Source organism: Musca vetustissima, unplaced genomic scaffold (assembly GCF_032173495.1).
Source record: "Musca vetustissima isolate MV318-11 ecotype Yass unplaced genomic scaffold, APGP_CSIRO_Mvet_v1 utg19307, whole genome shotgun sequence".
In the NCBI taxonomy this organism is placed as follows: domain Eukaryota; kingdom Metazoa; phylum Arthropoda; class Insecta; order Diptera; family Muscidae; genus Musca; species Musca vetustissima.
Window position 1 is genome coordinate 119,150 of NW_026875952.1, and position 15,818 is coordinate 134,967.

At 34.4% G+C, this 15,818-nt stretch overlaps 3 protein-coding genes across 3 annotated transcripts; 1 reads left to right on the forward strand and 2 right to left on the reverse strand.

Annotated features, from left to right (window-relative positions):
- Positions 1-700: 700 nt before the first annotated feature.
- On the reverse strand, positions 701-4,230 carry LOC133338488 (tudor domain-containing protein 5). Its single transcript, XM_061546655.1, has 8 exons — positions 4,042-4,230; positions 3,740-3,976; positions 2,774-3,613; positions 1,885-2,007; positions 1,389-1,826; positions 1,201-1,326; positions 1,091-1,134; positions 701-953 (listed from the first exon to the last, which is right to left on the reverse strand). The coding sequence occupies exons 1-8, from the start codon at positions 4,228-4,230 to the stop codon at positions 701-703; spliced, it is 2,250 nt and encodes a 749-aa protein (XP_061402639.1).
- Positions 4,231-6,460: 2,230 nt separating this feature from the next.
- On the forward strand, positions 6,461-9,200 carry LOC133338487 (large ribosomal subunit protein uL14). The gene is made up of 4 exons (XM_061546654.1): positions 6,461-6,578; positions 6,781-6,864; positions 6,933-7,060; positions 8,986-9,200. The coding sequence occupies exons 1-4, from the start codon at positions 6,566-6,568 to the stop codon at positions 9,181-9,183; spliced, it is 423 nt and encodes a 140-aa protein (XP_061402638.1). The 5' UTR covers positions 6,461-6,565; the 3' UTR covers positions 9,184-9,200.
- A 308-nt stretch (positions 9,201-9,508) lies between these two features.
- Positions 9,509-14,307, reverse strand: LOC133338489 (inactivation-no-after-potential D protein; the record flags this gene model as incomplete). The annotated part of the gene is made up of 10 exons (XM_061546656.1): positions 9,509-9,703; positions 9,766-10,062; positions 12,345-12,575; positions 12,640-12,711; positions 12,777-12,929; positions 12,987-13,342; positions 13,482-13,572; positions 13,636-14,013; positions 14,083-14,163; positions 14,243-14,307. Coding segments are annotated over 10 exons (1,913 nt in total), but the record flags the coding sequence as incomplete, so codon positions are not given.
- Between the last annotated feature and the right edge of the window lie 1,511 nt (positions 14,308-15,818).

A 15,818-nucleotide genomic window follows, 5' to 3' on the forward strand; every position in this document is an offset into this window, starting at 1 on the left:
AGGTCCTCCACAAGGCGTAGATTTTCTTAAAGATTATTTTTCTAGGTCCTCCACGTGGATTTTTTAAAGATTATTTTCTATGTCCTCCACAGGCGTAGATTTTTTAAAGATTATTTTTCTAGATCCTCTACAAGGTGTAGATTTATCAAAGATTATTTATCTAGGTCCTCCACAAGGGGTAGATTTTTTAAAGATTATTTTTCTAGGCGTAGATTTTTTAAAGATTATTTTTCTAGGTCCTCTACAAGGTGTAGATTTTTCAAAGATTATTTATCTAGGTCCTCCACAAGGGGTAGATTTTTTAAAAATTATTTTTCTAGGTCTTCCACAAGGCGTAGATTTTTAAAAAAGAGATACATATATATTTTGTTATGCAATGATACAAAATTTGTAATTGTACCAATTTATTGTCAAGTATATGTATACAAAAATATATATCTATGTATTTATATATACATATATATATTAACTTAAACACTATTAACAATGAAATGTTTTAAATCAACCATCCAATAGTTATAAAAATAAAAGAAAAACAAATGCAAAAATATAATATTCCCTTAAAAAAGTCAAACTAAATCAATGAAAAAAATTAAAACTTAAAAATAAATTCACATATTTTTTGGTTGATCATCTTAAAAAATAAAATAAAAAAACGAGATGCCAATATCACTTCATTTCATATGAGACCATTTAATTTCTATTTAGCACAGGTTGTTGATTTCATATCCGCAGATGTCAATTGCAAAACAATATCAGCACGAAATGGATTATTCGTCAATAGAAAAAATGGCAATTTCCTTATTGGTTCCGGAACATTATCATAGGTATTTAGAATTGCACATTTATTGAATATAATCCGATCATAGATAAGCTCATAATCGATACCCTTTTCTTTGAGTTCCAATAATTCAGTAAATGTTGGATATTCACCAGATTCAATCATGGCAAACCTATTTCGAAATGAAAACCAAAAAAGAAGAAGGACGGAAACAAAACACATTGAGCTAACAGTTTCTTATGTGGGAGGATAAGAATTGCTAGTTAGTAAATGGAGGTTACAGAATGAAATACATAAAAACTATCTCACGTAGGAAAGTCTTCACGGGGATGATGCGTGCGATGACCATTGTTCTGAAAAAAAAAAACTAAAAATTTAGAAAGATTTCTTTGGGAATTAAATTGTTTTTTTTGGAATACCTTTTCAATTTTGGTTTCCTGCCAATCTTCATTGTAGAGAGCATATTTCATTTCAACCATATTTTTGTTGATTTGCAACACCTCATCATCGTGTGTATCACAGAGGATCATATAGAATACCGAATTCTAAAATGAGAGACAATTTTTAAAATTTCCTTTGGGATCGTAGAAATTATATCAATATTCACCTCTCTATCAATTTCTGTAATTTTGGCATAGAGCATTTTCTCGGATACCAATGATAGGAAATGTATTGTGGCCTCATGGCTCCAGTGTAAACCCCTAGGCTTTATATTCGATAGAGAACCTCTCAGTGCCTGGGCTGGCAATTGTGAAAAACATTGTCCCAAATATTTAATATCACAAATATCAACATCACATACGGTGCCATAATCAATAAATGAAACCTTAATTTTATTATTAACCGGTGCGGCAACAATTTCTGCCCTATGCCACATTTCATTAAAGGCAGCTGCACAAAATTGTCCAGGATTGAGGCATGCAATTGGTATGCGTAATTCTTGTGGCGTCATCGTACCATAATAACGTTCCATTTGATGCATTAGACAATCGAGTTCATGATTCTCTTTGTGTATGTGAAACCAAAAGCGGAAGGGGTTGTGGATCTAAAAATAGAGATATGTTTTAAAATAGTCGTGGAAGGGTCTATTTTTCAAATACAACCTCTGATATAAATATACCCAAGCAGGAGCCAACATCAACATTCTCGGGTATTTCACAGGGTTCAATTTTGCGTCCATAAGGTACAGTGTATTTGGGCAGATCAAGGCGGAAGACATTGCTGGTCTGGAAAAGAGAAAATCAAATGTAATTAGTACCATTATAGAAGCCCTAATGAGATACAGTTTAGGACAGGACCTCTTGTCATTCTGTAAAAAATCTACGCCTTATGGAGGACCTAGAAAAATATTCTTTAAAAAATCTACGCCTTATGGAGGACCTAGAAAAATATTCTTTAAAAAATCTACGCCTTATGGAGGACCTAGAAAAATATTCTTTAAAAAATCTACGCCTTATGGAGGATCCAGAAAAATATTCTTTAAAAAATCTACGACTTGTGGAGTACCTAGAAAAATATTCTTTAAAAAATCTACGACTTGTGGAGTACCTAGAAAAATATTCTTTAAAAAATCTACGCCTTGTGGAGGACCTAGAAAAAGTAATCTTTAAAAAATCTACGCCTTATGGAGGACCTAGAAAAATATTCTTTAAAAAATCTACGCCTTATGGAGGACCTAGAAAAATATTCTTTAAAAAATCTACGCCTTATGGAGGACCTAGAAAAAGTAATCTTTAAAAAATCCTAGAAAAATATTCTTTAAAAAATCTACGCCTTGTGGAGGACCTAGAAAAATAATCTTTAAAAAATCTACGCCTTGTGGAGGACCTAGAAAAATAATCTTTAAAAAATCTACGCCTTGTGGAGGACATAGAAAAATAATCTTTAAAAAAATCCGCTTTTTATGTGCGTTTAGAAAAATAGTTTTGAACATTTTTCGAAACTAGGGGGGACAATATTTCAAAAAAATTGTAAATTTCAAATTCAACATACCGCTGCAAATTCCGGCACCGCCTCATCCAAATCATTGTTGACTATTTCCTCTTCGGTTATATCCAATAGTTTTTGGAATTTATTTGTGACACTATCACACTTCTTGGTTACTTTGGTGGGTGATTTCATTTCCTCGGCCTCTAGTACTTCAACATTTCCAATTTCAGAATTTTCTATTGGATTAAGTTTTTTGGGCGGTGCAGTTGCATTCAATATTCTCTCCATACGTTCCGATAGTTTTATTTTGGGTTTTGGTGGATTAACATTGGTCAAATTGACCCTCGATTCATTGGAATTTTTATCCGCCACAGTAATTTTTATATCATTTTCAATATCCTTTGAAAAAGTGACTTTTCGTGTTGCGGGTGGTGGTTCAGTTGTTATACGACATGAAGAACCCAATAGGCTTTCCAATTGTTTAACATGCTCTTGATATTTCTGATCAACTTCCTTGGGGTTTGGATTTTTTTGAGAATCATTTGTAAGAGATTGGGTAGGATGTGGTTTTACTTCAGCTGGGGTCTTTGGTGTAGTAGGATCCGGATCACTTGCCTCTTGTCCATTATGTGGTACCTGAGGCATTTCATTCTGCTGATCTTTTTTAATATTATTGTCTTCTGTCATATTTCGATTTTGAATTGGCTCTTTTGCCACCCAATTCATCATAGGGGCTTGTGGATATATTTTTGGTTGCATTAAACTTTTCCATTGCTGTACATGCTCTTCATATTTATGAACCATGGCTGAATTATTAATAGCCTGTTGCACTGGATTATACATGGGAACTTGTGGCACTTGTACCGGCGGCCTCCCCTGTGGATGATAACCTCCCATCTGTGACTGATAGCCCAACAATAATTTATTAATATTTCCCCACATATTCAATGCAGCTAATTGTAAAATATTTACCGGCATTTGCATATTTTGTTGTTGTTGCATGGGAACATCTCTAACGGTTAATCGTACTGTGGAAACATTTCTATTGGTAATCTGAAATGGTGACAATTGTTGACCCTGCGCTATACGGCGACCTTGAAAACAAGCCTTATTATTTTGTCTCAGGTTACATTGTTTTGGCGTTGCATTGTTTTTCGATCTTGTCCTGGGTCGAGTTTTCTTTTGGGTCATTATCATTTCATGGATATGAGCCGATTTGTCATTGCCCACAAAATAAACCAAGGCCGATTGGCCACTACCAACAACCTGGAAATATCAAAACACCATAACAATCAGCATTCATTCAATATAGAAATGCAAAATATACTCACAACCAATGTATCCGGGATTTGCCTCAGAAACTGTTCCAATGTTGTATAGCCCAACCGGCGATAGGGTATATTTTGTCCCTCAATTTCACGATAATCTCGATTTAATTTATCAATGGTTATTTTATCGGGACATGATATGACCAGCGATTTAAGTATGGCTTTAACTTGATTTAAATAACCACTATCCATTTTGTTCACATTTGTTTATAGGAAAAAACAATTAATAAAATAACATTAAAAAATATACAATGCAAACGCCGCCAATTGGTTCAATAGAATGATTCACTGATGGTGAACAAGGGAACTAGTGTAGAGGGAGACATGAGATATTGCAATGATATGTGGCGTTCGCAGCAGCCATTAAATTAAAAAAAATGGAATATGTGCTCAATAGTAATACAATTTTTTTTTATTTTTATAGATTGTGGTATATTTATTAATAAATTATTACTGATATTTTTGAACATGCAATGAATTTTGAATAGCTTGTTGTAGAGTGATTCACTACAATGAACAACGGAAATAGTTACAAATAAAAATACAAAGCATGACATTGCATTAACGCGTTGCCAACATGTTAGGTGAAATTGACAAAGCGGAAGTACATTATATTAAGGGGGGCATGGTAATATGAGAAATTGGAAATAAATATATTTTTTAACAAAAAAAAAAAAATTAAAAAGGATTGAAAAAACTATAAAATTATGCTAAAGAATATTAATTTTGATATTGTTTTTTGTTTTCTTTATTTATAGGATATTTAAAGAGTTCGTTGGAGAAAGATAAATAATAAACAATAATGTTAAAAATTAATCATAATTGAGAGAAATCTCCTGAAAGATCAAACCAGTCTCCTCTTATTTGAGTTCTGATTAGAATTTCAGCAACAATATAAGGAAGTCTTTAACAATAGAAGGAAGTATTAACTATGAGCATTTTTAGACAAATAAAACGATTAAGGGGGAGAGACATATGAAGACTTCAGGCATGACATCTGAAGTTGGAATTGTTTAATTGTTTTAATTAAGAAGAAAAAGTTTAATTTTGACTCTTATATTCTTTTATAAATTGACATTTTATACAATGTCAACTAAACATGTCATGCCTAAAATCCTGTCCAACTATATATATATTTTAATGACTTTTTATGCGTGGATTTAAAAACAAAAATATTTTAGTGGGTATTTTAGGCGATAATTTAGTTCAGTTTTTTTTAATATGTTAGTGGATATTTTAGTTGAGAATTTTCCCAAAAATTGTTATAAGTTAGGCGTGGATTTTTTTTTATATCATTTTAGTGGATTTTTTTAATATGTTAGTGGATATTTTAGGCGTGGATTTTTTAAAAATATTTTAGCCTAAACTTTTTTAGTCATTGGCGTGATTAATTTTTAAATATTTCAGGATTGTATTTTTTTAAATATTGGATTTTCTAACTATTCTCTTAGTAACCAATAATATGCGTCGTTTTTTAATGTGGATTTTTTTTAAAATATTTTAGTGATTTTTTAGGCGCATTTGTTTAACTATTCCCTAATTGTTAAACTATGGGCGTTGAATTTGTTAAAAAATGGTTTGTTGGGGCTCAGCCAAAAACCTGGATTTGTTAAAAAATATTTTCATAGGCGTGGATATTTATAAAAAATCAAGGCACTCATGCCCTGAAAAGTTTCTAAGAATTATCTGAATTCTCAGAAAATATATATGAAATAGTTTTTTTCTATAGAAAAATTTCTGAAAACCTTCAAAGTTTATTCTACAGAAATTATTTTCCGAACCATATAGAGTTCTTTTCTATAAGAAAAAATTGTCTAGACCCTTCATGTACTTTTTCACAGGCCTGTTTTTATTATAATAGAAATATTTAGAGCATTACAATATTTTTTTTGCCAAAAAAATGCCTTCCCCTTTTTGATGTAGAAAAAACGTCTGGAAAAAATGTCAGGGCCTTCAGGGCTACTTTTTAATACTAGAGAAACAAATTCTCAGGGTTTTTTTTTATAAAAAGATAAATTCTCAAGACACTCCTGAGTGTCTTGGAAAAAAATCTACGAACCCTCAGTGGTATTTTTCTATACAAATAAATTATACCTATCTGTCTTTAGAACCTTTTTTTTATAGAAAAGTTCACAAGTTTTTGAACAATCAAGTATTTTTTCTATAGAAAATATTTGGGCCGTTTTTTATTTATTTTTTTTTTTTGACAAAACTTTACAAATCACTACATGTCAGCGGAAATGTGTTTAGTTTTTTTATTTAAAATATTATATATAATTATTATTTAATTTATTTGTTTTTAATATATAAAACACATTTTTTTCTCTTCAACCAAATAACTCTTCCCATCTTCCATTTGCCTGTATTTGCGCTCTGTCAACAACTGTTCTCACTTGTCAAAAAAATACAACCATGTAACCGTGTGGTTGGCAACACCACGCGAAGTTGGCTGCCAATAGCTGGCTGTCAATAAATTTTTTGTTTTTTCTTTCTTTTTTGACTTCCTTTTGATTGTGAACCAGCTAAAATGTCTAAGAGAGGTGATTTTCAATAAAAAATTTTAATCTAAGTGAATCCAAACAAAATATAAATGAATAAAGTGAACAAAAAATGAAAATTATAATAAAATTATGTGAAGAATTTAACTAACGTGTTATTTTTGTGCTATTTTTCTACTTTTCTATGTTTTCGCTCGCATTGCAATTTTTTATATGATGTGATGATTGAATGACTGATGAACAGGACGTGGTGGAACTGCGGGAGGAAAATTCCGCATCTCCCTTGGTTTGCCCGTAGGCGCCGTCATGAACTGTGCTGATAATACAGGTGTGTAGATTGGAATTATTTTAATTCTTATTTGTGGAAAGCATGCTAATTTTTTTGATTTTTTTTAGGTGCCAAGAACTTGTATGTCATCGCTGTTCACGGTATCCGTGGTCGTTTGAACCGTTTGCCCGCTGCTGGTGTCGGTGATATGTTTGTCGCTACTGTTAAGAAGGGTAAACCAGAATTGAGAAAGAAGGTAAGTTTTGAAAGTGATTCCACTTCTACTTTGATGGTATTTGGAGGAGAAGTCATGGTTGAAAACAAATAATGGAGACTGAATAGTAGTTTCAAGATGTTATTGGGGTATACTTTTGAATGAATACCAAAAACTAGAATTGTGATTTGATGCCGGCTTGTCAATGGGGCGTGATGAGACAACTAAGAACAGGGGATCAAGGTATTGCGGATAGCCCCAATACCCAACACCCAAAAATAATGGGAGCCTGAAACTTCCGGTCTGACTTCCTGCCTGTAAACTTAATTTTAAACCTGGATTTCTACTTATATTCTCTATGGAGATCAAGGGATAAACTTTAGGTACTGCAGAAAAATATGGACCCGTTTGTAATATGTTTATGGAAATACCAATGTCTTGAATTTAATAACCTGTTGCATTCGATTGCTCAAACCTCGAATAATGAGAAGAAAAGTGGAATTTAACCTACCATGTTTTGAGTCCCATGTCCAGTTTTAGTTGGACTAGTTCAGTTCGGATCATCTGCAGGGAGTAATGATTTTGATAATTTAATTTGAACACCATCTGATTTTAGTCACCTACCAAATCGTATAAATAAAAAAGCACAGCATCTGCTAATCAAAACCAAATTGATTACAAATTCTGGGCTATATCTCAGACAGGTGAATCTAATATGTCTTTAAAATACATTCTTTGCTTCCTCATATGACTTCGATTGGAAAATATAGAGCTTCACATAGACTTGTCTTGCACGTGATTATGATTCGGCACCAGACCCATCACAAGAGAGTTGGACAACAACATGTTTAGTGTGAATAGACATCGATGGTTTATTTTTTTCCACGCTACATATCCTTCGATATCAGGCGAAGTTATATACTACCCTTCCACAAATCCAGAATTATTGGTATTTTTTCTATAAAAAAGTAGACCCTGTGGAGAACACGGAATCAACCACAATGAGAAGACCATGAATTTTTTCTATAGAAACAATCGACCACGAATCAGGCACGGGGAAAAAATAGCCGCAATTTGGCTACGAAATTTTTCTGTTTTTTTTTTTTAAATTTTTTTCTATCAAAAAATTGCTCTTTAGAAAAATTGCCCCTGAGATTTTTCTGTTTTTTTTTAAATTTTTTTCCATCAAAAAATCGCTCGTAGACCCTTTTTTGACAAAAAAAATATCCCCTATGGGGACCGTGAATTATTTCAATATAAAATTTTTCCTATAGAAAAATTTGCCCCTAATGGGACCAGAAATTTTTGTCCATGTTGGAGCAACAATTTTTTTTTATAAAAAATCGACCCTTTTTCTTGGGGTCAATTTTTGGTGGTGCTTGGTGGCACCACGATTGTTTTGTTTAGAAAAATTGCCCCTGAGCTCAGAACCTTTTATTTTCCATAAAAAATGCACCTATAGACAAATATTTAAAAATATAGTCGTAGAAAAATATTTTTTCTCTAGAATTTTTTTTTTTTACTATGGAAAAAAATTTTTGTATAGAAAAATATTTTTTCTATAGAAAAAAATTTTTGTTTGTAAATTTTTTTATAGAAAAATATTTTTTCTGTAGAAAAAATGCCCCAGAGGGCTCCTCCGCAAAAGAAAAATAGTTCCCGGAGATATGTCATATGTGACAAAAAGTCTCTGATAGGACCACGAATTGTTTGTGTCGACATGTCCAGAATTCCAGTGAAGTCCCAAAATTGAATTTATGCAGATTTTTTTATAAAGCTCAAGTAGATGATGTTCTCACAAAAACTTCTTGGATAACAGCGAACTTCAATTAGTTTCCTCTCAACTAAATCGCTTATGACTTCTTTTTATCCACCAACCATTTACAGCATTTCAATCATAACTCAATACTCTTCACAACAACAACAAAATACTAATTTTTTCTATTTTATTTTGCTTTTCTTTCCAGGTAATGCCAGCTGTCGTCATTCGTCAAAGAAAACCATTCAGAAGGAGGGATGGCGTTTTTCTCTATTTTGAGGATAATGCGGGGGTGATAGTAAATAATAAGGGTGAAATGAAAGGTTCAGCTATCACCGGTCCCGTTGCTAAGGAATGCGCTGATTTGTGGCCCCGTATTGCATCAAACGCCAGTTCAATTGCTTAAATAAAACCCCCCAAAAATTTATTTTTGCTTTTATAATAAAATGTAGGAGACCACACAAAGAACTAAAAAAAAACTATTTTAAATTGTTTTATTTATTATTTTTATTTGTAATTTTTTGAATCCTTTTAGGAGAGTGTATTTTTTGTTTGTCATCAGCGCTCATCAATCAATCTCAAAATCTCATCTTCTTACAAACTAAAATTACAAAGTTAGTTGGTATGGAGATTAGGTTTCGTTGCTTCTTTTTTTGTTTGTTTGTTACTTTTGGATTAGTTTATTAATAGGATTATACAGAGTTTGCTGCTGTTGCCATGCGCTTGTTGTCGCTTTCTTACTTCTTGGCCTCTGTGCGAACTGTGGGCTTTGGTCGAGTCACCTCCAATGAGATTTTACCAGTTGCTCCCTTGAACAAGGCAAAGCATACCTCAAATGTACAACCTTCTAGGGATTCATTGTTGAATTTGGTGATAATATCGCCGCGTTGTAGTTTATTATCAATATCCGCATAGCCCGCAGAGGTCTGGAGCAGGGATATAAGGAATAGTTTTTAAATTTTAAAATAGTTATTGGATAATTACTTACGATTTCCGAAATTGTGCATCCTTTTTCATTGGGTGCCAGCGACAGTCCAATATCTTTTCCCGCCTTTCTATTGAATTCCACCTTAAAGGTTTCCAGTTCTGGTGGATCGGCCCGATATACTTGTAGGGTGAGCAGATTTTCGTAACATGTATGGAATGCCTGATGGACCTTGAGTGTTGTCATCGATGTACAATCCATTTGTTTGCCCTGCACCTCAATAATGTGATCATAGATCTGCAAACGATTATCGGCCGCAATGGCACCGTCCGGATAGATGTGTGTTATAACACAGCCAGTCTGGAAACAAAAACAAAAATTTAATATTTTAGAATAAATAGGTCTTATATAGCCACAATATCTATTAGTCCTTGAGAGGACCACAACTAATTTTTTGTGTAATTCGATCTTTGTTACATTTACCAAAAAATTCGTCGATAATGAACATATATTCGACCTTTCACATAATGCTAATTTTCTCATATAAAACATAAGTATTTATATGTTTTCTCATTATGGAATAAAACTTTATAATTCCCTCGAACCATCTGTGCAAAATTTATAAAAATCGGTTAATTAGTCACTGAATTATTTGCATTTAAAGTCAACGATGTTCCGAATTACGCCTACTGTTCGGTGCTGGGCACCTGTTACCGTAAAATGAAAAACCACACAAAAATGGATGTTTTGAAAACGGCAATTTTTCGCTTTCATAATGGGCTGCTGGTTTGTAAACAAAAATTGTAGCATACTTTTAGGCGAAACACAATATCTGTCAATGTAGGGTAGGTCTGGAACATCGTTGACTTCAAATGCGAATAACTCAGCGACTACTTAACCGATTTTCATAAATTTTGCAGAAATGGTTCAAGGGAATTCCAAAGTTTTATTCCATATTGGCAATAGAATATAAACCAAAGAAACATGGGGTCAAAAACGAATATTTCGATAAGGCTCATTTTTGCCGTAGCAATGTTTATGTACCCTTATTAGACATACGGGACTGAGGGAATAAAAAAGGCTGCCACGATTTTGGCTATAGAAATAACTAGTCCTCCAAATTTTTCACTAACAAAAAATGTCCTGAAGGGAACTCAATTTTTTTTCTATAGAAAATATGTTTTTTAGATGTTTTTTCCATAGAAAAAATAGACTCCGAGAGGACCTCGAATTTTTTCTATAAAAAATAGACCCCGTGGGAATCCCATTTTTTTAAAGAAAAAATAAGGACATTAGGGGATAACGAATTTCTTCCCGTAGAAAACAGTGTGTTTAAAAGTTTAAAAATTATTTTTTCGGGCCTCAATATAGGCAGGGATTTTTTTTAAATATTTTTTCAATCTAGGCATGGTTTTCTAAAAATATTTTTTTCAGGTCTCAATCTAGGAGTGGATTTTTGAAGAATATTTTTTAAATATTTTTAGGAGACCTCAATCTAGGTGTCAATTTTTTTAATTGAATTTTTTTTAAATATTTTTTAACTTTTTTTTAAATTATTTTTTAAGCCCTCAAAAAAGTCGTAGATTTTTTAAAAAATATTTTTTTCGGGCCTCAATCTGGGTTTAAATCTTGATTTACACCAGCTGAATAAGGTTTAGTATGGAAAATCTGCAATTTAGCTTAGCTGAATAAGGTTTCCTATCGAAAATCATTAATTCTACTCTGCTGAATGAGATTTCCTATGGAAAATCTGCAATTTTGCTTAGCTGAATAGGGTTTCCAATAAAAATCTTCTCTAGAAATCTTGATTTAGACCAGCTGAATAGGGTTTAGTGTGGAAAATCTGCAATGTAGCTTAGCTGAATAAGGGTTAAATGAAGAAATCATCAATTCTGCTCAGCTGAATAAGGTTTAATATGGGAACTCTTCAATTCTTCTGAGCTGAATAAGGTTTCTCATTAAAAATCTTCAATTCAGCTCAGCTGTATATGGTTTTCTATAGAAACTCTTTAATTTGGCATAGCTGAATAAGGTTTAATATGGCAATTTTTCAATTCAGCTCAGCTGAATAAGGTTTTCTGTGGGAAATCATCAATTCAGCTCAAGGTTTAATATGGGAACTCTTCAATTCTTCTGAGCTGAATAAGGTTTCTCATTAAAAATTGTCAATTCAGCTCAGCTTTATATGGATTTCTATAGAAACTCTTTAATTTGGCATAGCTGAATAAGTTTAATATGGCAATTTTTCAATTGAGCTCAGCTGAATAAGGTTTTCTGTGGGAAATCATCAATTCAGCTCAGCGGAAAAAACTTTAATATAAGAAGAAAGTTTAATATGGGAACTCTTCAATTCTACTGAGCTGAATAAGGTTTCCCAATTAAAATCTTCAATTCAGCTCAGCTGAATATGGTTTTCTGTAGAAACTTTTTAATTTGGCATAGCTGAATAAGGTTTAATATGGATTGTTTTCAATTTAGCTAAGCTGAATAAGGTTTGCTGTGGGAAATCTTCAATTCAGCTCAGCTGAAAAAACTTTAATATAAGAAACCTTCAAATCAGGTGTAATATGGAAAATCTTTAATTCAGCATTGCTGAATAGAGTGTTAAATTCTGTTTGGACATTCCCATCTTCTCTTCTTACCTTAACATGATTATTTTTGCCACCGACCACAATTACACCCAATGGCTTCTTCTCCACCTTCAATTCAATGACCATTTTGGTGTTCGGTTTCACTGGGGCTGTGGCTGGGTCAATCTTTTCCGGTTCCTTTGGTTTCTCCTCCTCTTTCTTTTCGTCTTTTTTCTCTTCGGGTTTCAGGGTCAAGACACACAGATTGACAACACCTTCGGCGCGTTTCAACAGAGCAACGGCCTAAAATTATGCAATTTTTTTGCTAAAAACATAGAGATGGTAGATAGGGATCTGCACACATTACCTCATCATAGGTGGATTCCAGAGTTACATCCTTGTTGACGGCCAATAGCATGTCACCAACTTTAATGCCGGCCTAGAGAAAATCGAAGTTTAGTACTTTTTTGGGGTACACAGGGAAATTTTCCTTTCAAAACTTACCTCCTCAGCATTGGAACCCTCACGTAAATCGGATATGAAAATACCATTACCCACTTCTACGTGTTTACCATAGATAATCATAATACCGATAAAGCCCTCCTTTTTGACAGCCACCGTTCGGGCTTTGGGGAATTGTTCGAACAAGAATTTGGTCTGAAATGAAAAGGGAAATATTAAAAATAGTTTGGAAACATATACTAGGTGCCTTACATCATCAATTTTCGGTGGAAATTGTTTGACCGGCTTCACACTCATACCATCATCACTGGGCTTGCGACGCGATGTTATCAGCACAATCCGCTCGGAGACGATATTTTTGAAGACAACCGAAGCATTTAAATGGCAACGATTTTTCAGCACAACACCATTAACTTCGACAATTTCATCACCTGGCTTAATGTCCAGCTGGGCGACTAGACCCTCGGGATCTACGCCGGCTACGAAGCAAGCCATTTTCTGACGATCTACATGACCAGCCAAGGCCATACCCAGGGGTGTATTTGCGGGTCTATTCACTTCTACACGTCGCACATCCTTTAACATGTTATAACGTTTGTTGATTTTAGCTGTGCATCGGAAGAAAAGAATGAGGTTAGGTTCATTTTTATATTTAGAGGTTAGATTATTTTTTTCTTTTGAGGTTACAACTCGGGATGAAAATAAAAATGTGCTCATCTTTATGGAGGCCACTTTCTCCTTACTCACCCATTGTATAGCCAAATTCATCTTCCGTTTCCTTATCACGAGCCTTTTCTGCATTATTTAGTTTACAATTACCGGCCGATGCACGATCGATCTAAAAACAACAATAATTTGTATTTCAAAATATTTAAAAACTCCATCTCCCCCCCCAACTCACCTCAACACCCGCCTCTGTCCTAATACGACCGGTCATATCACGTTCATCCTCCTCATCATCATCACCACCGCCGCCTCCACCACCTCCAGTTGGCCCGCTAGATATTGTCGCCGAATAATTGGTATTTTTCAACATTGAATTAACATTTGGCGGTTTTGGAGCCGGAGCCTGTTTCAATTTTATCGATTGATTGAATTTATTCTTATTCGCAGCAAATCCATTTTCCACCGGCTTATTTGAATCACCACCCTTATCCTGGTCCACAGATTGTACCTCCAAGTTGATGACAGTGCCGGCATCTTTGATAAGCATAATGACTTCGGGTTCGGTGGCATTTCGTACATCGTTACCGTTTATCGATAATATGCGATCGCCAACCTAGGCAGAATAGAAAATTAGTATCGATCTGTTTTATATTTCTTAAAAATAAATAAAAAATTGTCGTACCTTTAATTTGCCACATAATTGTGCCGGAGTATCCGGTACTATGCCCTTAATGAAAATGCCATTTGTCTTGGTGCCTTTGATCTGAAATATAAAAATATGAAAATTTCATAATTTATTTTAAAAATATTAAATTATATTGGGTATTATTGTAAGTACTTACCTCACCCCTTATTATGCTGATGCCGAATGATTTCTTTCCAGTTTTATCTAAAGCTACTGTAAAAACTGAAAATATAAAACAAATAGTAATTAAATAATATTTACATATGTTACGGAGTGTATGTGCCGCGAGTTCACCCATAAGAACTATAAAAAATGGGTTGAGGCGTCGGCTTAGTTGGCCACACTCGGAAAACCCCCCTACTAAGAAAAAGCAAAGAAAGTTGACGACCCCCGCAAACGTATAAAGGACCACGATCTGCGAATCTGCACTTCGAATGTGCGCACGTTGTACAGGCGAATGGACTCAAGAAGTACAAAGCCGATATTATTGCCTTACAGAAAATGCGATGAAAAGGGATTGGCGTAAGTAAATCAGTTGATTACGCCCTGTATTATAGCTACCATGACACGAGACATGAATTTGGCTGCGGATTTATGGTTAACAGGGGAATAAAAAACCTCGTCTCCAGTTGCACTCCAGAAGATGAGCGCGAATTGCTATAATCCATATAAAAGCGAAGTTCTTCTATGTTCCGACCGAAGATAAAAATAACCAAAGACATATTTTACGAGCGCTTAGAAACAGCATATGATCGTTTCCCTGCCCATGATGACATTAAAATTCTGCTAGAAGATTTTAATGAAAAAATCGGAAGGGAAAATATATTTGGCCCCACCGTCGGAAAATTCAACCTCCATGAAGAAACGTCAGACAGCGGCATGAGGTTGATTGAATTCGTGGCAGCAAAAAACATGGTACTTAGACGCACCAGATTCAAGCATCTCGATATACACAAGGCCACTTAGATTTCTCCCGATCGAAAAACGAGAAATCAAATCGATCATGTTGTGTTAGACGGAAGGCATTCGCCCAGTGTTTTAGACGTTCGATCGATTCGAGGATCGAATATCGATTCGGACCACTACCTTGTAGCAGCCAAGGTTCCCACCCGTCTAAATGTAGCAGCAACGGTGCGATCTAATGTAACACGGAAATTTGACGTCGAAAATCTGCAAACACAACAGATAGCAGAAGCCTACTCCACTCAACTTACCCAACTGCTTGACGAAAGCACCCCTTGCCCCGATAATAATATAGAAGCACAGTGGCTGAGAATTGCCCACTCCCTACAAACTGCAGCAAAAGCAACACTTGGGTACCAAAGAACACCATCAAGAAATTCGTGGTACGTTCAGGACTTTCGTAATGCTACTGAAAAACGCAGGGTATAGGGCAACCCTGTGGACAGTAGCAACACGTGCGATGGAGAACTATCGGGAAAAAGGAGAGAGGAGTATAGTCAGAAAAATGAAGAAAGAACAAGAAAAATGTGAGCGTAAGTAAATCGAGATGTACAGGAATCAGAATGAAGTCTGAAAATTCTACCGACGGCAAACCGAAGGCTTTCGTGCAGGCACATCCTCCTGTAGAGATGAAGAATGAAATCTGGTGACAGATACTGGCAGCGTGCTGTGGATCTGGAAGGAGTATTTTGAAAAACTTCTGGTATCAAATAGTAGCGATGAAGAGGATACCCTAGAACGGTATAGCGTGTATACCACCTAGCCAAGAT